This window comes from Carlito syrichta, unplaced genomic scaffold (genome assembly GCF_000164805.1).
Source record: "Carlito syrichta isolate Samal-C Ts95f unplaced genomic scaffold, Tarsius_syrichta-2.0.1 Scaffold307019, whole genome shotgun sequence".
Taxonomy (NCBI): domain Eukaryota; kingdom Metazoa; phylum Chordata; class Mammalia; order Primates; family Tarsiidae; genus Carlito; species Carlito syrichta.
This window is the reverse complement of record NW_007251115.1, coordinates 666,339-691,212: the sequence shown is the minus strand read 5'-3', so window position 1 is coordinate 691,212 and position 24,874 is coordinate 666,339. Positions and strand designations below refer to the sequence as shown.

Sequence of the window (24,874 nt, the reverse complement as noted above, 5' to 3'; positions counted from 1 at the left end):
CACAGAAAGACAAATATTGCATGTTCTCATTGATATGCAGAAGTTTTAAAAAGTTTGTTTCAGGCCGGGCTCGGTGGCTCAGCCTGTAATCCCAGCACTTTGGGAGGCCGAGGCGAGTGGATTGCCTGAGCCCATGGGTTCGAGACCCACCCAGGTAACTTGGTGAGAAGAGACCTCATCTCTACAATAAATCAAAAATTAGCTGGGGATGGTAGTGCACACCCGTAGTTCCAGCTACTTGGAAGGCTGAGATGGAGGGATCGCTGGAGCCCAGCTGGTCAAGGCTGCAGTGGCCGGGAGTATGCCACTGCACTCCAGTCTAGGCAACAGAATGAGACTCCACCTCAAAAAAATAAAAATAAAAAGTTTATTTCATGGAGATAGAGAGTTGAAAAATAGTTACCAGAGGCTGGAAGAGTTTGGAGTCGACGATTAAGAGAGTTCACTTAATGTGTACAAACATACAGTTAGATAGAATATACAAGTTCCAATGTGCACTCATAGAGTAGGGTGACTATAGCTAACAACAATGTACTGTATATTTCAAAATAGCTGAAAGAGGGAACTCGAAATATTCCCAATAGAAATGATAAATACTCAAGGTGATAGGTACCCTAAATACCCTGACTTATCGTTATACTTTCTACGCATGTAACAAAATATTACATGTACCCCATGACTATGTACAGATATTGTATATTAATAAAAAATAAAAATAAAAAATAATCACAAACAGTAATCTGAGTCAAATTAAAATACAGCCAAAGTCCTAGAAAAGACTTAAAGCTCTGACCCTGCCGGTAACCTACACATGCAGAGGTGATAGAATTCTGGAAGTAAGTCAGCATGTTTGGGCATCTTAGAGCAGAGTCTGATATCTTTCAGGAAGATCACAGGAAAAATTTTCTGGGGCCGTCCTACTAATGCCTGAATGTTCCAGGATTAAATGAGATAACCTCTATTCGGCATGAAAAAAGACATCTAAATAAAAAACGAATGAGCTCACATAGAGCACGTGACCAGATCCGTCACTCTAGAGGAGGGGAAGCGAGGACATAGGGGAGAACCATACTAGGTTACTCAAGGAAAGAGTGCCAGTTGAGAGAATTGAAGTACCAAATTCTCCATGCTAGTCATCATGGCAACATTTCAAATATGGCGTGCTCATATTAGGACCCTCATCCAATAAGTTTAATTCTTCAAGCTTCTGGCTAGTACTCAATCTAATAGATGCAGGACCTGAATGATATTATAACTCATATATTTTCCCCAACACTCTTTTCACCCAAGGAAAGAATTATGGAACAATATAATTTTACCCTAAAGGCTACCTAATCCAGGATTTTTTAAAAGGTCAGAAACCTATTGAGAGTGTATGACCTAGATTTAGGTGTCACAGGAGACATAGCATTAAATATCACTGAATCACATAGAGAAAAATGTTTTTTCTCAGCAAAGTGTTTATTCTTCTTCTGGGAAATGTCTGTTTAAGTCTCAGTTATTAGTCATTTCCAATATCTCACCAATATTTGCTAATCTTTTTAGAAAACAGAAGGTAGACCTGAGGCTCAAAGACTCCACAGGCAACCATACCTAGCTGGATTTTAACAACATTATATCATTTGTATTACATTTGTTTTTGTGGTACTTCCTATGTGTGGCTAAGTGCTACTGTTATACTCTGGCTATATATAAAGTTTCACCTTAAATAAAGTTAAAATAAATAAAATGTTGGTATGCAGTTACAGAAAAAAACAAAAAAATTTAAGAAATGAATAAATGTATGAGAAAAATTTGTTAAGTAAACAATAGTAGAGTTGATCCAAATATATGAACAAAATTATAAAAGTGGCAAGCAAGTGGCTAAAGTTTAGGAAAAACTGACCTCATCCTTACCACTTATCTTACAGATGAGAAAATTATGACCCACGGGGTTATGTAACTTACCCAAGGTCACACAGCCAATTGATGGCAAAGCCAGAATTTGAATCCATATCTCATGATGATCAAGTATTATCAGTAATCAAGGGCAGTGGATACTGGGGGTGTTCCAGCCCAGACCTCTTCCTCAGGACTGAGGCACTCACCCCCACAGGCAGAGGGAATAACAGGGAGTGACAGCTCTCAGTAGTGTCCCTTTCTAGGAATTGCTTGCTGGTAAAAGAAAGTCTCCAAAGTCATGTGACATTGTGATATATTAAGAAATGTATATTTGGTCTTCATCCCCAGGTCATGGCACAGAAAAATCCTTGTAATTTCTTGAGTGATAGGAGCATCTTTTGTGACAAATATTTTGTCACAAATATCTGTTATAATATTTGTGGCTCCAGACACAAGAGTCTGTAAGATCCTTGGAATCTCCAGAGTGCATTTTATGTTAATGAGATGCCTAGTGTGGCACCCCCAGATAACTTCAAGATGGGTGCTGGTTGCCATAAAGACCAAGGCATAGTTGGAGGGTTAGAACCTTCAGCCCCACCTCTCAACCTCCAGGGAGAGGATAGAGGTTGGAGATTGAGGCAATTACCAATGGCTTAATCAATTATGAATATGTAATGAAGCCTACATGATACCAAAAACGATGGGGTTCAAAGTGCTTCCAAGTTATTGAACACATCCACATGCTGGGAGGGTAGTGCACCCTTACTTCCTGGAACAGATGTTCCTGCATTCCACTTGGGACCCTTCTAGACCTTGCTCTGTGTGCCTCTCCATCAGGCTGTTTATCTGTATCCTTTATAATCAACTAGTAAATGTAAGTAAAATTTCTTTCTGAGTTTGATGAGTCATCCCTAGCCAATTATCAAACCTGAAGAGGGAGTTGTGGGAACCCTCTGGTTTTTATAGCCAATTGGTCAGAAATTCCAGGTGACTGACATCTGAAGTAGAAGCAGTCTCATGGGATTGAGCCCTTAACTTGTGGGACCTAATGCTAACTCCAAGAAGTTAGTGTCAGAATTGAATTAAACTGTAGGACACCCAGATGGTATCCAGAGAGTTGGAGAATTGGTAATTGTTATGAGAAAAACTCTTACACATTTGGTCTAGAAGTGTTGGGTGTATAGAAACAGATCATAATAGCCATGTTTCATATCTGAAGCAACCCTTATCCAAAGATGCAGGTGAGACAGTATATAGCCTCAACTCCCCTGCTGCAGTATGAGACAATTGCTAAAGGACAATCCAGGTTCCAGAGCTTCTATGGGATCAGCTAGTCTTTGTTGTAACCACATAGCAGTGCTAACCTTCTTCTGCCCAATCCTACTTCTTTCATTACCACATGTGTGGATCCAAGCACTTCCCAATAAACTCCCTGCATGCAAATCTTTGTCTCAGAATCTGTATTTCAGGGAATCTGTAAAAATTATGTTTTCTCTCTATTTCAAAGGCAAATATGAAGTTACTTATCAGAATGCCACATCATTAAAGAGAAAAAGGTAAAAGTTCTTAAATATTAATGTTTTAATTACCTGTGACCCAATTAGAACTATATAGCTCATTACCAAAGGTTGCTATAAAATTTAGGCAGCAAAATATTAAGTGGAGTAGCATTATAAGTAACATATATGAGTTTTAGAAGAGTTTTGGTCAAAAATGAATCATCAGATTATAAATGAGAGCTTAAACTTCAACTACAGTGTCAATTGTAGATTTAGCTCTAATTTTTGAAGCAACAGCTGCAAACAGAGATTCATATATTTGAATATATATACACATCAGATAGTTCACATCTTCTATTATTATTTTAAAGCATATACCATGTTAAAAGAACTTCTGACACAATTCCAAAGATAAAATGGAATAGGTCATAATAGGAAAGTTTCCTCACCTAACAAGTTCTACAGTCACTAAATAAAATCCTGCCAAGTATTTCAGGGAATATAGACTTCAGGAAGATACTATTGCTATTATCAATGAATGAACAGTATACTGAAGGGTTGAGACTCTGTCATTATCTCTTTAAATACTGTTGCTACTTCATTCTCTACTTTCCTTTCAGAACTCCAATTAAATGTATGTTAGACCTCTTCACTCTGTCTCTTTCCTGCCCTTTGGCATGTTCAATTCCTTTGATTTTCTGTGCTTCATTCTGGAGAGTTTCTTATAACCTGATTTTCAATTCTTTCTTTAGTTAAGTCTAATCTGCAGTTAAAACTATGTTGAATTTTTAATTTTGATTCTTTCATTTCTCAGTTCAAGAATTTCTACTTGGCTCCTTTTTAAATATACTGTATCACTATTTATAGATTATAGTTCATTGCCAAAATTTTCAAACTTGGGTTTTATATCTTTGACCATAGTAACCAAAACTCTTACATTCTGTATCTGGTAATTTCAGTTTCTACAGGACTGGTGAATCTAATTCTATCATCTGTTCTTTCTTCTAGTGTTTACTTATATTGGCTTATCGCTCCTTATATTATTTGTAGAACTAATATAATGCCTGATATGATATTTTCTTCGATCAATGAGGATACTAATTTGCAACTACCAGGCACTTTGAATCTTTAGGAATCTGAGACTACCTTTTCAGCCTTAAAATTGTCTGTGCTACCAAAATGAGCAGAATATTGGCTCTGTGTGAAGACTAACTTATGTTTGTTTCACCTTTCCTTCAGTCTCAGCCTTAAAGCAGGGAGTAGATCAATTGGGTCTCCATTCTTGGAAAGCCCTATATTGCAACTCTTGTTCTCCTAAATGTGCAAGGCCATCAAATGCACAACTCAACTTTTCCAGCCACATCTTCCAAAACAGTATCACCAAGGCTGCAATGGTCCCCTTGATGATTTCTAGATGTCGGTATTAGAACAAATGCCCAGCAAGATCTATTTCATTGGTATGTTATGACTCTCTTGTTATAGTTTGTACATTTATTAAATGCCTTCTTGTCCCAGATGCTGTAGTAGGTAGTGAGTGGCAAGTTTCTTAGAATTATGTCAGAAAATATTTTTCTACTGAAATTCTTCCAAACACTAATGTTTGATGGCAGGAAAAAAGAGATTCAAAATGCTGTGGTCACTCCTGAACCCCTTTCTTCTCTGACCACTGTATTCTATGCTTTACTTGGTTATACATAGATGACTAAAGAGAGAGGTACAAATGTTTGGGTACTACTTTGGAGAAAGAAAAATACCATCTACCTGAGTTATCAGAAAAGTCTTCTTTGAAAAGTAACATTTCAGCTGATCTATCAAAGGTACTTATGATTTTTATAAGTATAGATCAAGTATAAAAGATAGTCAGGTTCACATTGGGATGTGGAGATAAAAACATTGTGCCCAGTCGAGAGGCATGAAAGATATATCACAATTGCAAAAAAATTTAAGATTTATTTAACTAGAACTTGCTTTATTATTCACTCCCTGAGACAAAACCCAAGTATAGACCTGGAGAAGGTGAAACCCTATGGAGTGGCTTATTACCCTAGATTGTTCACAAGTTTGTATATGATCTATCTGGAGAAAGTATCTTTACTTTCAAAAGAAATCTGTGATACCATTCTCCCTGGGGGGGAGAAAAGAATTAAAAATTAAGACTCACTGCTATGCAGCTTTTTAAAAAAAAACTATGTATGAATTGACATTGGTGCACAGGCATAGCTGAACATGTTAGAGTTGCTGGGTCTTAGAGTAATGATGCTAATATGTTCTCAGCTGGTCACCACAGAATATAGTGGTCAGAGAAGAAAGGGGTTCAGGAGTGACCGCAGCATTTTGAATCTTTTTCCTGCCATCAAACATTAGTGTTTGGAAGAATTTCAGTAGTAAAATATTTTCTGATACAATTCTAAGAAACTTGCCACTCACTACCTAGTACAGCATCTGGGACAAGAAGGCATTTAATAAATGTACAAACCATAACAAGAGAGTCATAACATACCAATGAAACAGATGATCTTGCTGGGCATTTGTTCTAGCACTTACATTTAGAAATCATCAAGGGGATTTAAGTCAAACAGAAAACTGGTGACTGTGCTCAAAATCAACTTTGGTCTCCCGAAGTCTAGCCAACAAACCTATATATGTTCATTTTAAGTAAATATTTATAACAAATTTTAAACTTCCAAATGTTATCATTCAGAGTTATATTGGATGGTACAGATATGGGACATTCCAGTAAAAGAAAATGTATAGCTATAAATGTGTTAGCTGTTGGCTCAAGCTAGTGAAATGTGGTATGGCAGAGAAGTTCGATGAAAAAAACAAGATTTAAGAAAAAGGGAAAGGTATGGTGTGAAATTAAATTTAAATATCATTAAGTATGATCTAGATCATGGGGAAAAAGCTTTCAGCCAAAAATAATTTATGAAAGAAAAATTTGATAAAGATGACTTTTGAAATGTAACATGTGACATCAAAAAATAAAAATAAAGAACATAAAACCAAGTTCAAGTGAAACACTAGATGAAAATATGCCTCCATTTATTTAAGTTATAGTATATTCATAAACTAAACAACTATGTAACTGTCTCAAAAGATTGAGCTGGCTATATGAGCTGGCATGAAAAAAATATTAAAGTACACTGAGGTGTAGAAAAAGCAAATTGAATAATATTGTGTAAAAATGAAAAAGATACAGGTATATAGTCATAGAAACATACTACTATATGTACATAAGTATCTAAAATAATATTTAGCAAATCCTTATGGAGTTGTCGTAGGGAGGATTTGATAGAAGGATTTTTATTCCCAACAATTTGTATCTACCTATTAATTACATTTTATAAATAATGAACTTGGATAACCTTGATCAGGAAAATGTCTAGAGAAGAAAGGACAGGTAAACAGAAAAGGGATGCTGTAGTTTGGTAAATAGGATGCAATATAATCTGAAGTCAGACTGTGCCAGGATTCAAATCCTGGCTCTGCTATTTTAAACTGTCAAACCTTAAGCTCATGCCTTGTGTTTTTTATCTGTAAAATGGGGATAAGAGGCATACCTACCTCACAAGTTTGTTGTGAGGATTACATGAGAGAAGACATGGAAACAAGAGATTGTTGTGAGGATTACATGAGAGAAGACATGTCAGTCTATTTCCTGAAATACAGTAAGTGTTCACCAATGTGAGAAGCCTATGGCAAAAACACTTTTTGAATTTTAGTACTCATTTTCCTTCCAGTAGTGTCATCATTGCTACAGAATTTTAACTGTCATTTAGGGCATTTTCTTCTTTTAGGACATATTATATTTTGTGATGTAATAATGAAAGTCAAGGAGAAAGTGGGATTTGCTTATTACCTCTTCTTAATCTAGCTATTGTGAAAAGTAACTGATATCTGCATTGGCCTCAGGACAGCTTGGCTTAATTCTGTCTTTGGAGGGCTGGAACAAGGATGCTCAGGGGTCAGAAATACAGCGCATTCAGCTAGCACTGATTGGTGAAATCTGGAGCTTAAAGATGTTAACACACATCGCTTGGGGGAGGAGCTGTGGGAGGGAAGGGTGAGGATAATTCATTTCTGACTATTTACTGGAGAAGTTGCCTTTTTCCAGTCCCCTAGGAAAAGTTTCATCAGATACCCTGACTGTGAAACCTGACCCTGCCTTTCATCTGAAAATTGAAGCTAAAGCTGTCTTTATCGCCATATGGCCTCCTGATCAGAATCAGAATGGCGCTCTTGAGCCTCTGGAAGAACCTTTTTCTAAACCTCCACATCTATTGCTTATATTTTTTCTCCCAATCAATTAAGGAACAGAATTCATGTCAACTCAAAGACTGCTGCGGAATCACCAGCTAGTGGTGTTCACCATGCAGAAGAACAACCCTAGGTTTTCAATAAAGGTAACTTCAAATCCACTCACATCAGAACAGTTTCAACATGCCAAAGTCAGTTTCCAGAGCAAGAGAGAGTCAACCTTCATGAACCAGCAGTGACATAACGTGACACTGACCTAAAGCCATTACTTGCCAAATGTGTTCCATGAATTTCTAATACCCTGTGAGATACAAGTAACTTTTGACACTCCCCCAAAAAAATTTATCTCATTTCCAAAATGGTTTAGAACTGTTATATATTAAATCCCCAATTATTAATACTCCATACACTCGTATTTTATTAGTCAGCCAACAAAAATTTATTGAGCACCTACTATTTACCAGACAGTGCTTTAGGTGGTAGGGATAAAGAGTGAACAAGACTAACAAGATTCCAGCCCTGAAGATTTCCTCCCGAAGAACGGAAGGAGCACAGAAACAAATATCAGGGAATATGCAAAGAATTTTTTAAAAAGCCAAAAACCTCTTTGGGCTGTCAAAGAAATTGTCTTTGAGTAAGACACATTTAAACTGAAAGCTGAAAGACATAGATGCTTTTTAAAATTTAAAGGATTGAGGATCCCTCAGTAAATAAATTTAGCAAATGTATTTTTCCTGACATTTCAAATCCAATAGTCCCTACAATCATTTTTGAGTGGAATACTAGTGTCCAGCGGACACTAGTGTTCTTTGGAACCCAACTTGAGAAGTGCTAGTTTTAGGTTTTAGCCTATGTCTGTGTGTGTGTGTTTGGTTTTTGTTTGTTTGTTTTTTAAAGATGTCAGGTACAATTAAGGATTAGGTATACTAACGTTGATTATGCAGGTCCCCTTGTTGATGAGGTGTGCCCCTCCCTCACCTAGCAGTTTCCCTCAACTGCCAATCCCACCCCTCCTCCCCTGGCAGCTTCCCACTACTGCCAATTCCTTTCTTAAAGTATTATGATAATTGTTCAAGGTCTGCTTATGAGTGAGTATATGGTACTCTGTTCTATGTCTTGTTTTGCTAGTGCTATTGAATGCAGACAATATCTTCAAACAGTCACTTATCACACTGATAAATGCTGCTGAAATGACCAGAAAGGCCATACCCAGAAGGCTGATGGATACAGGCACTAACTCTGCAGATACCCAGAAAAGCAGTGGCAGCAGAAGACTTGGGAGATGATGTTCTGAGCTGTGCATTTCAGGTTCTGCAAGACTTGCACCCAGAGACATGATTTGATCTGCTGCCTTTGCAAGAAGGGCATTCTGGGAGTGGAGGAGAACACCCATGACAAAGAGGCAATTTCCACTTGAGAGTTTCCAGCCGCAATTGGCTTTCTGGTACCCCATCACTATCTTTCCACCCCATCTCCCATCCTTACCCGAGTCTTGTGGCCCAAAGGGCCCCCAGTCAGGAGTCAGCAAACTATGACCCATGGGACAAATCTAGTCTACTGCTTGTTTACATAAATAAAGTTTCACTGGAACAAGCCCATTTGTTTACATATTGTCTACAGCTACAGTGGCAGTGTTGCATAGTTGTGACAGGGATTCTGTGGCTTGCAAAGCCTGAAAAATTTGCCATCTAGCCCTTTATGGAAAGATCTTGCTGATCTCTATTCCAAACACCTGTTCTGTACCTTCTTGGTCAGTCTACTAACCCTGTAGGGACAGCTATGGGGACAGCCACGTCCTCACCAGATGTGTCAGGTAAGAGTCTGTACCTCCCCCAGAAGAAGACATCTACACATGGGGAAATTTATTCAGAATATTTTCAATGCCCTTTCTTTTCCTTAGAGCAGCAGTCCTCAACCTTTTTGGCATCACGGATGGGTTTTGTGGAAGACAATTTTCCACAGACTGAGGAGGTGGAGTTCATCAGGTATTAGATTCTCATAAGGAGTGTACAACCTAGATCTTTCACAGGAACAGTTCGGGCTCCCATGAGAATCTAATGCTGCCACTGATCTGACAAGAGGTGGAGCTCTGCTCACCCAACACTCACCTCCTGCTGTGTGGCTGATCTGTTGCCCAGGGGATTGGGAACTCCTGTCTTAGAGAATTAATTTACCTAGTGAGAGCACTGCTGCTGGCGTGAGATTCCCTCCACTCAAATTTCAGCTATGCCACTTGCTCACTTCATGATCATGGGAAATTTGTTAACCTCCCCAATCCTCCACTGCAGAGCTTTGAAATGAAGATAATATGACCTGCCTCACAGGATTGTTGTAAAGATTAAACAAGATAATGAATGTGAAAAACTTTGTACAGCTTCTGACTTGCAGAAGCTGTTTCATAAATGTTAGTTATTTTAGCTATTATGAAAGGGAACAAGGAGGAGAAACCCTTTGACACACAAAACATATATGCTACAAAGTCCCTCAATGCAAAGCATCTCAAGCCACTTTCAACTAACAAATATGTGTTAAGCAAGTTTGGGCAACTATGTAGAGTAACCAGAGCTTTCAAAAGCTAATGACGTCTTTGTGGCTAATAGGTGGTGATTTTGAAGCAACCATACTTGAAAACCATTTATCATTATCTACTAAAGCTAAACATATGTATATCTTAGGGCCCTACAACTCCTAGATATATATCCAACAGACATCCCTATATGTGTTCACAAATAAGTGCACTAGACTTCAAAGCAGCACTATTTTGTTATAGCCTAAAACTTGAAACCAACCCAAATATCAACTCTAGAATGGATAAAGAAATAGAAGTATATTCACATAATAGTGTGCCATTGGACAATGAGGATGAACCATTCCTGACATACAAAAACATGGAGGATTCACACATAATAGTCAGCAAAATAAGCCAAACACCAAAAAGGATTCTATTTGTATGAGGTACAAAACATGCAGAACTAATCTATGGTGTCAGAAATCAGGATAGTGGTTACCTTGGGGGAGGAGTGACTGGAAGTGGAAGTGAGGGAGCCCTTCTGGGATGCTGAGAATTTACTGTTACTTCATCTGGGTTTCTGGTTATATAGATGTATTCAGTTTGTGAAAATTAACCAAAATAAGGAGAGAAGGGAGGGACAGAGGGAGGAAGGAATGGAAAAACAGTGAGCACACAGTGTGTGCTATTGTTTTTCTTCGTGCTCTTTTATATTCATTCTTTTATGCCTAGCATCTTCGCTCTTGACCTTGACCATCCTTTTCTCTAACGAGAACTAGGTTTGCAGATCTATGGCTTTGAAGGAGACATGCAGTATTTTCTCAGTGAACAACACAGACTCCACAAACCTTCTACTTCCCTCACTTTGTCTGGTAAAAGGAGACAGAAGTCACACCCAAGAGGGTGTGCCTGTCCATGCACCCATTTCTGAAATATGAAGAGGCGCCCAGTCTGTTGAATTCACAGCTGCCTGTTCCATGAGTGCAAATACAGTAACTGGTAATCCAGACCAAGTTCTCTTTGTGTTAGCTACTTCCAACTCCCAGGGCTTGAACTGGCCCTTATATGATCGGTTCCAGTTTTAGAAATGAAGTAAATTGCGGAGTCAATGCTGCCAGGTTACAGATTTCTGTTGAGGGTGTGGGTCTCTCCATTGACCATTTGCCTCAGCATGTCATCAGCAATGTCAAATTTCCACTTACATCTCAAAGCCTCTCAGGCCCCCTGTCCCTCACCCTCTGCCCTGCAGAGGAGGGTATTTAGGGAGACAGTTTCAAAATCTGGGCTCAGGAGATGGAAATACCAACTGCTCTCAATTCCTGAGTGGGGATGGGACTTTTTGACTCGAACCTGGTTGTTTTAATTCAGCCATTCCGTCAGAGCTGCTTTGATGCAAGGATATTTAAATGCTCCCCCTAAAATTACTTGCATTTCTTCCAAATTAAAATAAATGGCAACAAAAATATCAAGTTTTTAATAACAGTTCTTTTCCCCAAACCCCTGAGCCTCAACTCATCCCAGTCATTTCCCTCAGGTTGGGATTAGCGTTAGGGAGAGGCTCAGATGGGGTGAGACGCAGGGATGAGGTAAGTGAAAGGAGGGACTTAAAGTTGGGGTTAAGTTTCAGGACCAGGCATAGGAAGAAGTCCAGGGGCAAAAGTCTGGTCAGTAAAATGGGCGGGGGGGACAGGCGGCGGTGAGAATACATCTTAGTCATGTCAAATGTCCTCAGTTCAAATATCTACAAATGTCACCTTGGCTGAATATCTTGCAGCCCCATCACTCACATGCAGGTTTAGTCAGCTCTTACCCAGGGCATGGTTGAACCTGAAGCTTACCACTCAGACCTTCTAGCTTTGGGAAAATTTCCATCTCCATCTTCTCCATCTTCTTTCTTCCCCTTCATGAACTTTGTTTTAATCAAACTCCATGCTTTGGCAAATCCTGAATCCTCTCAACACTTTCCTGACAGGGAAAAATTACTGGGCACCCTCCTCACCCCTGTAACTGCACCTCCCCCTGCTAAACTCAGACCCATTTTCCAAGGCCTCCCTTGAATCTCCAGCCAAGATTCTTCCCCCCAACTCCCATAGAATTTTCTTTTGATGTTTTCCTTTACCACAGCATTCATTACATGCAGACTTGCTTTGCAAATATTTTTATCTTTCTTCCTTTTCACTTTAGCATTGCATTTTCATTAGGGCAGAAACCGTGTTTAATTCAATAATTGCTCTTATTTATTGGGCATGTACCACTGTGCTTACCTCACCATTTGAATTTTCTCTAAACTTATAATAAGCCTATGAATAGGTATTACAGTTCTCATTTTACAGATGAAGAAATTTCAACCAAGAGAGACTCGATGATTTGTCTTCAGTCACAAATCTTGAGTGGCTGAGTCAAGATGGAAAGACTTTGCTGTTCCTAGCATAGTTTTTTTCCTACTGAATAGTTTTTTTCTGAATCTCTACTAGCACATAGTAAACCACAGATGGATGGATGGGTGGGTAGGTGGAATGAGTGGATGGAAAGAATGGACAAGTGGGTTGGTAGATGGATGGATGGAATGGGTGGGTGGGTATATGGGTGGGTGGAATGAGTAGATAGGTAGATGGGTAGGTGAATGTTGAAAATATCACATTGACCCCAATCCCAAGTGTTACCTTCCTTTATCAGTATTCCTTACCCCCACACTAAATTAGGTTAAGCAAGATAATTTTGGTTCTAAATAATTCTTCCTCTTTTGCAGAGAATTCATATTCCCCAACCTTAAGGTTTAGCAAGATTATGTAATGCCCTCAAAACAAAGTATAGACTGATGTTTCCCAGGTTACTTGAGTAATATAGACCAGTGAAAAGGTTTTAGAGTAGCAAGACCTGCTCTCAGGATTTACTAAGTTACTGTCCTTGAGTCTGGAGCTGCTTAATCTTTCCTTGACCATCAATGTCCTCATCTATAAGACAGTACAGCCTCATCTCCCACATAAGTAGTAGAGAGAGGTAAGTTAGGTCATGGAAGTGGAAGCTTGACATAAGGTAGACTCCTTAATTGTTCATTTTCTTCATTCTTTAATTCCAGGAAATTTGTGAAACTGTGAAAGTAACAAGATCTTGAAAAACAAAGAACAAAATAAAGGCTTCCCCCCACTTGCAGCCCAGCATACATCTATACACCGCCATCATCCCTTTCCTACCCAGGTTGATTGGCACAAACCTTTCCTTAGGCAATGAGAGATGCCATTTCTTGCCAATTTTTTCCCTTCTCCACTTGGCATATTTTCTTATGGGGTTTCTTTTTCTTTGCTTCTACTAACGCTTAAAATTAAGACAGATTTCAGTTTATTTCCATATTTGTGCTGTGGTTGAGGTATGAATCTCCAACAAACCCAGAAGGATTCAAACGTCACCAAAAAGAAAAATTCTAGAGAGCTCTGGAAAGTCTGTGTTTGATATCAAAAAAGGAAAAATCCTCTCTTAATTTGTTCAAACCCTTTTGTTTAAATCCAAGGAGAAAGCTCAGATTCTGTTCCACCTGGCCCTATGGATACAATGGATGGATATACTTATATCCTCCATGGAGAATTCTACAAGAGAAACTTTTGAACACATGTTTTGGAAGCAAAAGTCCCAAATGTTATGAATGAAACATATCCAGTTATCATTTTTCCACTCTTCCCTTCTTTGCAGCCCAGGGGCTAAAATCACCTGTTGCCTTGGAAAGACTCCTTGGAGGATCAAGTCCAAGGGGAGAAGTACTCTAGTTAGCCCAGTCCAGGTTATCTAAGCTTTATGCTAACTTGAGACAGGAAATCCCCACGCCCCACAACCTCATTCACAATCCATAATAGATGATGTTCTTGGAGCTCAAGTTGAGAAGAGAAGTTAACTATGCACATTTTTATAATGATGCAGACCTGGGATTCGGTCTGAGCAGCTATATCATAAAATAATAAAGTACAAGTGCAAACAGCAAATATGTGCCCATATCACAGCTCAGAATGTGCCAGAACTGACCAAATAATTATACATTTTTCATGTTTCAATAAGGTGCTTAACTGGCATTTTGTGGGACGCTGCTGGGTGAGGGCTTGCAGTGACAGAGTTGGCGAGAAGCCCACATCCTGCAACCCTGGCAGTTCCCCATCTTCTCCATTAGCTCAGTCCACATGGAGAGATGAGAGCGGAACAAATGAGACACCTTTCTTTTTTTTCCAAGTATATTGGAGTCTGCCCAGGAAAAAAGCAGGGCAGGTTGATGAAAAGTGTAGCCAAGTGTTCCCAGCCTCTCCACTGTGTACTCAACTAGGGAAATCATAAAACCACAGTCATTTGAACAGCCGTTTATAGTTTACAAGTGCTTTTCAAATGTATTCTCTTAATCCTCACACAAAGAACTGAGGATATAAACGGAGGCTCAGAGAGGTTGAGGAACTTGCCTAAGGATAAACAGCCAGTAAATGCCAGAAAGGGGTCTGGATCCAGTTCTGTCTCTTGCACCTATTCTGTGGGCTGCCTCCTCCTTCACCCAGACCCACATGAGTCAGTCTGATTTTCTGCCTCAAACCCAAGCTGTAAAGACCAGGAAGCTGGAAAATGTCTGGGTAGGAATCTGATCCTCATACTTTCAGGACAGAGATAAAGCTGTGTTTAAATTGAGGTAAGAAAAACCACTTACCCCTTCTCCATTTGTGCAGGAAAAGGTAACAGGCAGAAAACTGATATTTCATAGTGGTCTGGTTTAGTTTATGACCCCAAAAAGTCAGAGGTGGAGATATTCTCAATTAGAGGGACTTCTACAGACACATCACAGGGATGATTTGTTATGCTTGTGTTTGCTCTTTCTGGCTCTCTGATTTCTTTCTTCCTTCCCATGACAGTTTTCTGGGGTACTACTAAAGGACATGGGAACTTAGACTTAAGCTCACATCTGGTTCTAAACTATCCACTGTCTTCCCCAAAGATTTCAGGAGCGATACAAAGCCTTTTATACCTTTGTGCACAAGGAGAAAGGGACTGATTTAAATTGGTGAGAAGACCTTTGGGATTGAGAGCGTTTCGGCTAACTCCTCAGAAACAACGTGGGCTCTCACCTGGTTTAAGTCTATGAGGAGTAGGGGTGGGGACAGGGCATCAAATCCATCATGAAAAATTATCATACAGGATACATGCTCTGGGTTCTCTGTTTAAAAACCAGTTCGGAGTTCTGACTACACTATGGAGAAACAGGGCTCATGGAGGCACTCTGTGAGGGTTGGGCCAAGAACCCAGGTCAATTCCACAACCAAACTCTTAACTGGAGTATATACAGGAAGTATGCTTAGGTGATTTTAATGTTCTGGTTAATTGGTATCTAAGTAGGGTCTAGTGAGCATAATTAAATCTTTCTTCGATAATTGAGAATCTTGTAGTGCCCTGGGGTGATCTTTCTAAAATACCCATTATAAATCCTCACTGGTAAAAAGACAGAAGATTGAGTTCAACCTGCAGTGACTTCCAGGTTAACTACAGGACATTTGTTTTTACAGAACCCCTAATTTAACTTATTATTTTCCCCTTTTCCTAAACAGCTAGTGCAAGGAAAATTGTGTTTGAGAGGCCTTCAATTTGAATCACAGTAAATCAAGATTTCCATATACTGTCCAAAAATTAGAAGGACTTTCAGGATGTCGACTTGTTACACCTGATTATTAAATCAAATAAGTGTAGCCAGATACAAGTTTTTAGATTTATTTTACAAATGTCTTTTGAGGTCCACCCCCACCATCCCTGGCCAGATACATTCTTGTCTTGTGTACCTCAAGAAGAACTGAGCCAAAGGACACTAAGGTAACTGGATATTGAAGCTCCTTTTTGCTAGTCCTGGTTCCCTTATTAAGTAGTCATATGACATCAAAGAACCTATTTCACTTCTAAGACTCAGTTTCTTTATCTTTATACCTGAAGGCTGGATTTATTGGTTCTTAAACTTTTTAGCACAGACCTCTTTAAGAATCAGAGGAACACTAAGAAAGCTTTTTCACAGCACAGAAAAGGGAACATTAAGTATAAAACACTTACACTCTAAATGGCAGAATGGAATCATTCCGGACCCCCATCCATGTTTAAAATCCTGGGGTAGAAGAACCCTTGAGCCTCTTTGAACACTGGCAACCTCTGAAGCCAGCTAAACACAAGCATATAGAGCAGTGGTTCTCAACATTAGCACCACCTTGAGACCACCCATGAAGAGTTTTACACTCCAATAACCAGGTTGCTCCCCAGACCAATTAAACCCAAAACTTTAGGGGTGGGTCCCAGGCATCAGTATTTTTTCCACACTCTCCAGGTGATCCAATGAGCAGACAAGTTTGCAAACCACTGCTCTAGAACAAGGAGTCTCAAAATTTAGGAGTGAATAGAATCACCTGGGGAAAGGCAGAGGCCCAGGATCCTACCTGGGAATAAGTATGGGTAGCCAGTTTCTCAGGTCATTTGATATAAACCACAATTTGAGGGTTCAGTAATATAGCCATTTAGCTGGAGGTACCCAGAGAAGTCCTGTCCCTAGCTATCCTGTCCTCTGACAGTTCTACATGTTCCCAGAAGGTCCCTGGCTTTGTCCAGGGATCACTTTAACAGGTCTCTTTCATTGCTAGATAGGCTTTTTCTCCATCTTTCCCATCCCCAGCAAAACTAGGTCTTTTAGCCAGAGCCTCTGATGCCACCAGGCTCAATAATTTATGCAGAGCAATCATCAACTTCATCGTGTTTAATATTTAAACACCATAGCATCACTTAGGTCAACTTCAAGGTGAGAGCTGATCCTGTTCTATTGCTGGTCAGCAAACCGGGCCACTAGCAGCCAGAGGGGACCACGAGCGCATGACTCCAAGGCAAGTCGGCTCAGACAAAGACCCAACCCGCCAGGTTCTGCACCCACTCTACCCTTTCCTACCTGAAGTGTGTGCAGCAGGAGCTGCAGCCCACTGGCTTCTTGTTCGGCCATCCCCTCCTCGGCTCCTAGGGAACTGCTGCTGCCTGTGGCCAGATCCGGACTAGAGAGGCAATGGCTGCCAAGCTGACCTCGCTGCCCACCTCGCAGGAGACGGCTGCGCAGAGGCCTCAGCTGCACATGCTGTTGAGTGTGAAGTCACTGCGGTGCAACCCTAGACCTCAGCACAGGCGTGAATGCCCCCCGACTCCCACTGCGGGGATTAGGAGAGCCCTGGCTATAGGGAGGGCTGAGTATTTGGGCACAGCGGTGGGGAGGGCACCGGCGTGAGTCACTCACCCACCTCCAGGCCCACACAGGAGACAGGCGAAGGAGAAACCACCCTGGATGGCTGACAGGCATTCCCAGCTGACCTGGTCAGACTCCCTCCAGAGGCTCACTCAGCCCTCCCCACTGCCCCCCCACCCCTTTATTTTGGTCTGTTGCCGGCTCCCGGGTAACAGGAGACCCGAGAGTGCTTGCACAACTGTGGCAGTTCAGGGCACAGGAGCCCAGGGCCCCCTGAGGTCCCAGGCTTAGGGACAGGAGCTCTGGCTGAGAAGGAAAATAACTACTCTAGACATTTTCCATGAAGCAGCTCCCTCACATAATTTTATTTTCACAGTACACCTATAGAGGTATTATTACCACCCCATTCCTATTTCACAAATGAGAAAACTGAGGCACCAAAATGTTAAGCTACAAGAACACAGAGCTTAGCAATGCATGCCAGGCCTCAAACAGGCAAGCTGGCACCAAAGCACAAGCACTAACCTTTGTGCCATCCTGCCTCTTGCTCCTGCAAACACTTCAGTCAAAGTGATGAAGAGCCAAGATCCCTGTCCTCCACTTCAGGGAGAGCAGATGCCCTCAGTGTTTCCTCCAGACCAATCCATTATCCGCTCTCTGTGTTTTCTGCTGGAGATGTGTGTTTTAGCGGCTGGCTTCTCCTTCCCCTCACATCAACACCTTTAGTTACTGGCTTCCCAGAGTGTGGTGAGGGTGCTCACCTGGAAACTTGTTAGGCTTCATCCAGAACTCCTGAATCTGCAGCTATACTATAACAAGGTCCCTGGGGAATTCATAGTTAATTAACAAAATAATAGAGGATTAAAGTTGAGGGAGCCCCAATTTCAACTAGATTGATTACATTACCAGGAACAGCCCTGTGTTTGGCAAGTCTGACCTTTTTCGACCTGATAACTAGTACTCAAAGTCAAACACAGCTTTAATGTGTGAAATTGGAGAACCAAACTCAGTGGAGTTCCTGACTAACAGTGCAGCTAGGTAGAAGAGCCTTGGCCACCATGAGAGGGAGCTCCCAGCCAACACCCCCATGCAGAATTTGGGGAGCTCTCAAGAGCATCAAAAGCGTTGATCCAGCAGCTGCCCACATATATTGTGGAGACAGAGGAAAGAACTTGCATTTCAAGATCCTGCTTGGACTAAATGTACTGAAGTCCTGAGGTAGGGTGTCAGGCCTGGCCAAACCCTCAATTCAAGGGCAAATTCATGTGGTCCCTGTCCTCAAGAAACTTCCACTCAATGGCTTTAAAGGTAAAGACCTTCCACACTGGTCTTGAGAAGCGACTGTAAGAGCTCACATTTATGGAGCTCGGGTGGTGGTTGGCCCTTTCTACTCTGTTCCGTATACTCCCTGACACCTCTGACAGCAGGATGGTGGAAATAAAGGTTCCCGGGAATGTCTGCCTTTTGTGAGAGGGTGAAGCTTTTTTAGGGCATATGTTCTCTGATCCTCTAAGGTCCAGGGTGGAGGGAAGACAGAACTGTCCCATGTCATTATCTTAAGGGCAGATTATTTCTATGGTTCTTACCTGGAGGATAAAGAAAAGAGAGACAGAGAAAATAAAACCATTCTTCCAACATAGACTTAAGAATAGTTTAAAGATAAAAGCACCCTTGTAGTGAGAAGTCATAAAAATGACCTCTGAGGAGAGAACTAAAGCTTTTGCAGTCATACTCCCTGATGTTAGCACTGAAGTAAAATCGTCTTTAAAGAGTGTCTTGGTTCAGCTTCTTAGAATTGCAAAGGGCAGGGGTGAGGTAAAAAACAAATATGTAAAGGGATTTCTATCTACTACTTAATGACATGTTTCCCCTGCTGCACCAAGAACTTGGTTGTCAGGAAACCCTTTGTGAGATAAGGTAAAAAAGACGGCTCCTTCTTTCTCTGGTGACATACCTGCCTCAGATACCCAACTTGGCTGCCCTTCGCCCCAGTCCCTGGCAAATCTCCATCCTCAGGAAAGTCATTGTCCACTCATCCATGTGGATACACATGCATTCCAGACAAGAAATAAAGTGCTGGTTTTTACCCTTTGATTTTCTAACAAAATTAGTGTGCAAGTCCATTTTGTCACCACACCTTCGGCGTTCTCCTCCCTCCCATCTTGGCAGAGCTCTATTGAAACCCCAACAAATTTGCTCTCTGCCTAGCAGAACCCGTTTCACTCTCAGGCCCAGGAAAGCCCTGGAGGTGCCCCCTACCAAATTTCTCTCTCCTGAATTATTTCTTCATGACAACCCAGTTCTGTTAGTGGACTGAATAATTTAGGCTGAAGTATAATTGGGTGATAGTAGGGTTGTATGTTCTTCCTCAGTTAACTTTTGGATTTTAGCAGGGACTTTCCTAAAAACCAAGCACTAGGACCCAAGTTTGGAATCTTCCTGGGCAATACCCCAAAGTGAATTGAAGTGAGTACTCATTAAACCACATGGGGCAGCCAAGAGGGGTTGGTCAGTCCCTAGGACAGGCCAGGAAGGAGACTGCTTTGTGAGACAGAGAAAAAACCTCCTATCTGTTTTGCATAGTATCTTTTGAAGAGGGCATAAATCTAGAAGAGACCAAGCATGAGCTTCCAGTTGTCCTCTTCCAATGGAGTTATGTGGACAACACTCCCCCCAACAATGTGTACAATACATACAGAGTATTGCCAACCAGGGAAACTCACCCAAACTTTGGTGTCTAGGGTTTTTGTTGAGTGTGGGTCATTTAAACATGACTGGCATTAGTCTCTAGCCCTATTCTATGTGGTCCAAGGCTCCCACCATATATTGTACTCTTGCACTGTCAGATATTGTACTATCTGGCTTGGCCCAAGGTCTCCCGGTAAACAAAGACACTCATGAGGCAGCTAATTTCAAGGATTTAGAGATTACTTCCCAGGAGCTAGGCAAGGGCCAAAGCTTTCCTTGGGCAAGATTAATTCTTAATTGTACACCTGCCCTTTTATCCCATAATCTCAGGTCCAAGACTCTCAATATCTTGTGAATAAGATGAAGAAATAAGTGCAGGCCTGTATCATTAGAAGGATTCAATAGCTAATAGAATGCCAGCTTCAAAGAGTGGCAATTAATAAATTGACACTGATATAGGTTTTCTAAACAGCATCAAGAGTATTCTGTCTCTTGGTTCTTTCCTATTCAACATTTTTATCAATGACTTGGATGAATAAGAGGCTACATGCTTATAAAATTTTCTGATGACACCCAGTTAAGAAATATAGAAATACGTCAGATGGCAGAGTTGGAATCCAAAAATATATCAATAGCCTTGAGTGATGGACCATATCCTCCAGAATGAAATATAGCAGAGTCAAGGGTAGAATCTTTCCCCTGGATCCTCGCTACCATCTGCGCAAAAATAGGGTTGGAAGACTTGACTAAAGAGTATTGAATGTGGAAAGGCTTGGGGATTTAGCCAGAGGTAAGACCAATATGAATTATCAACATGGCCCCAAAGTGTCTAATGTCATCTCCTTTAAAAGGGGAATAAACATTTTGCCTATAACCAAGATGACGATGAGACGGAACTAAGATCTTTCCAATGAAAGGAAAGGCTGAAGGTGGAAAAGCATCTGGAAGGAAAATTCTCAATGAATTTAAATTAATAAATGACAAATGGGATTTCTTTCATGAGAGTAGAGGAAAAGATAGGTAGCAGGAGAGTATACTCTGCGGAGGGATAGAAGTGCAGCCTCCAGAAATCTTAGCTGGGTCTTGAAGGATGCAATGACTTAGTGCTCACAAATGTAGGTACCACAGGCAGAAGAGGAGGCATGTGAGCAGAGTTTTTCTACCCCTACACCTGGGACCAACCCTTCTAACAAACCTTTCTCCATTCAGCACAGAATACCTGGGTTCCAGCTTTTGCTCCCTTGCTTATTACCTATGTGACTTTTGGAAAATTACCTAAGCTCTTTGTGCCTTGGTTTTCTTCTCTGTTAAACGGGAGATTCATAATGCTTAACTCATAGCATTGCCCAAAGGATAAATTAGGGTAATACAATGTTCTTAGCAAAGTGTTTGCCATCTAGTAAGCATTTAATACATGTAGTTGTTATTGATGTTATTATACTTACTATTGTTACAAATTCTACCACAACTACTCAAATAATTGGGAGAATTAAATGAGTAAATGTATGTAGAAGTGACTAATGTAAGCCGATGAGAGGGTGGAAAATTATTGAGCAATGATGTCTTGGACTCCTCTTAAGTTATAGGGTGCCGGGTGAAGGAAGTGACTTGGCATTCATATTTCTGCCCAGCAAGAAAAATTGTTTTGAGCTCTGGTCATTCCCAAGCATCTCTCAAATGAATTCCTGGGACTACAAGGCACGTGCACAATTTAAGGTACCACAGAGGGGCTACAACTGCCTGAGCTGAGATACAGACAAAGTAAAGAAGATGCAGATGAGAACTCTGCCAAACTCAAGTTGGAGAGACAGAGAGTAATAGCTTGACCCACCACTGCCAGTGACCTGTGTTGTCAGCTTAGGAGAAGCCCAACCTGCAGGATGTATGGGCTGACCAATGCCGGGAATCTTGCCTTTTGAGAAAAAAATAACTCAGGACTTAAAGGTGTGTGATCTGAAGCAGCATAGCCATCTTCACCTCGACCAGATCTTGTGACAAGGGAAACACAGGATACAACATGAAAGGACAGAGAGCATCTCTGGGCCAACAAAGTCAAAACTGTTCCCTCAGCTGAACTGGTTAAGAGAAGCAACCCTCTAATGGGGAGTTCCATGATCTGAATATTTTTGTTACTTCAAGATTCACATGTTGAAATCCTAAACCCCAATATGATGGTATTAAGAGGTGGGGCCTTTGGGAGCTGATTAGATTATGAAGGTATAGTCCTCATGAATGGGCCTTTATAAGAGGGTCCCCAGAGAATGACCTTGCTCCTTTTGCCATCTGAGGTGTATAGTTAGAAGGTGTCATGTATGTTCCAGGAAACAAGCCCTTAACCAGGCATTGAATTTTAGGTTTCCTAGCCTCTAGAGGTGTGAGAAATGAATTTCTTTTGATTACGAGACACCTAGTCAAAGGTATTTTGTTTTAGCAGACCAAAGACAGGGAAGATGTGTATCTACTTTATTCTCTTTGCAGTGTGTTATATACAGCTTTGTTTTAAAAATGGTATGTTCTCATATGAAAGTGAATGTAAGCCGGGCTCGGTAGCTCAGCCTGTAATCCCACGCTTTGGGAGGCTGAGGTGAGTGAATTGCCTGAACCGGCGGGTTCGAGACCCACCTGGACAACTTGGTGAGACCTCATCTCTACAATAAATCAAAAAATTAGCCAGGCATGGTAGCGCGTGCCTGTAGTTCCAGCTACTTGGAAGGCTGAGGCGGAAGTATCGCAGGAGCCCAGCAGGTCAAGGCTGCGGTGACCGGGAGCATGCCACTGCACTCCAGTCTGGGCAACAGAGTTTCTTTTTCTAAAAAAAAGAAAGTGAATGTAGTTCATTTTCTACTGGCAAATAAACACTCAAAGAACTGTTCAAATAGTGTTATATCTAGATCACTTTGCATCTGACCATCCAATTCTGGGGCCTAGAGTATACAAAACAGGTGAGCAACCATCCTTGCTGAATGTCACAATACAATCATTTCTGGCATAAATTTGGAACTCATAGTAATAGGATGGCTACCCTTGGTGTTGGGAGAGTATTCTTGACTACTGCTTCCCTAACTTAATTATCAGAGTCTTTAGTTATACTTGTCCAAGATTCAGACAGCTCATCTCTCCACCTTTTTTACCTATAAATCCTTTTCTATTAAACAGGGCATTTAGGTGATAATTTATTTTCCAGCACTGTCTAGGAATATTTTTCCCTTTCCCCTGGCCAATGTGAAACATACCACATATCTTTCAGAACCTATGGAGAGCGACAGCATGCAAAAGTCATGCTAGGGGATATGCCTAGAACGGTGAGGGGAGGTTTTAATGGCAGCTGATTTATATTCTCCCTCTCTCAACATTGCTTACCCTACCACCACCCAAACCACACACTACCACCCAAGTCCCCTACCCCTTCACAATCTACTGTGGAGTGTTAATGATTGTAATTAGGATGAACTTGTATAGAAGATTGTGTAATGCTGTGCTTTCAAGGGGAGATTCTTGTGAAACATGTAGGCCTTGCTTTCAAGTGTAAACATTTTAAACAGGATTGACAATCCTTCTGCTTGTTTCTATGTAGATTATGTTTTCTGTTAGAAAAACAAATAAAGCATTTTTTAAATCTTCCACAAATTCACACAGAGTTTTCTTAAATTATTCCAGAACCCCAAAAAGTTATTATTGCCACTGAAGAGATCACTTGTCCCAGTACCAAATACATATTAATTCATTTTGAATTACCTTATTTTTATCAGCAAATATTAGAAGGAAAATTGGCTCCGGGATAGTCTCTATTGTTTGTGTATTTCTTTACCTCATTAATTTCTGCTCTTTACTATGTCCTTCATTCTGCTTATTTTGGATCTAAATTGCTTCTCCTTTCCTAGTTTCTTGGGGTAGAAGCTTAGATTATCGATTTTAAATCTTCTTTTCTAATATAAGCATATAAAACTATAACTCTCCCTCTATGTGCTGCTTTTGCTGAATATGACAAATTTTCATGTGTGTGTTCATTGACATTCTAATATTTGACACACGGGTTATTTAGAAATGTGGGGGGTTTTTTAGTATAAAAATACTGGGATTTTACCAGATGCCTTAGTCCATTTAGCATTGCTGTAAAGAAGCACCTGAGGCTGGGTAATTTATACAGAAGAGAGTTTTATATGGCTCACGGTTCTGTAGGCTGGACAAGAAGCATGGCACCAGTATCTTCTTTTGGGGAGTTACTCAGGCTGCTTCCACTCATGGCAAAGGAGAAAGGGAGCCAGCATTTGCAGAAATTGCATGGCAAGAGAGGAAGCGGGGAGGGAGAGGTGAGGCAGTGCCAAGCTCTCTTTAACAACAGATTTACTTTGTAGTACCTAAGTATGCTTTTATTTATTTACTTATTTAGCCTGCCTGTGTTCTGTGAGTTATTTGTTCTATAGATTTGTGGTTTTCAACAAATTTTGGACATTTTTTGCCATTATTTTTTCAAATATCTTTTCTTCCTTATTTTCTCTCCTAGTTCAAGTTCCTACTTGAACTACAGTTAAACATATCTTAGATTACTTAATACGGTCCCACTTGTTCCTGAGATTCCATTTATTTTAAGCCATTGTTCTCTGTTTTTCAGATTGGACAATTTTTATTAATTTTCCAAGTGCACTTACCTGTCACCTCCAATGTGATATTAAGCCCATCTAGTAATTTTTAAATTTCAGGTGTTATCATTTTCAGCTATGCAATGCTCATTGGTTTATTTTTTATACTTTACATCTTTGTTTATATTACCAATCTATTTATTCATTATGATCATATTTTTCTTTCAATTCTTGACCACAT

General features: G+C 40.5%; 1 protein-coding gene across 1 annotated transcript in view; it reads right to left on the bottom strand.

The window, feature by feature from the left end:
- The window catches only part of AGBL1 (ATP/GTP binding protein like 1), a gene marked incomplete at its 3' end in the record, with an annotated part of 74,046 nt that extends 56,915 nt beyond the window's left edge, over positions 1 to 17,131 (bottom strand). Inside the window, exon 1 of the mRNA XM_021715343.1 lies at positions 17,081 to 17,131. Within this exon, the coding sequence (XP_021571018.1) occupies positions 17,081 to 17,131 (51 nt within the window). The remainder of the gene's footprint in view (positions 1 to 17,080) is intronic.
- Positions 17,132 to 24,874: the final 7,743 nt, after the last annotated feature.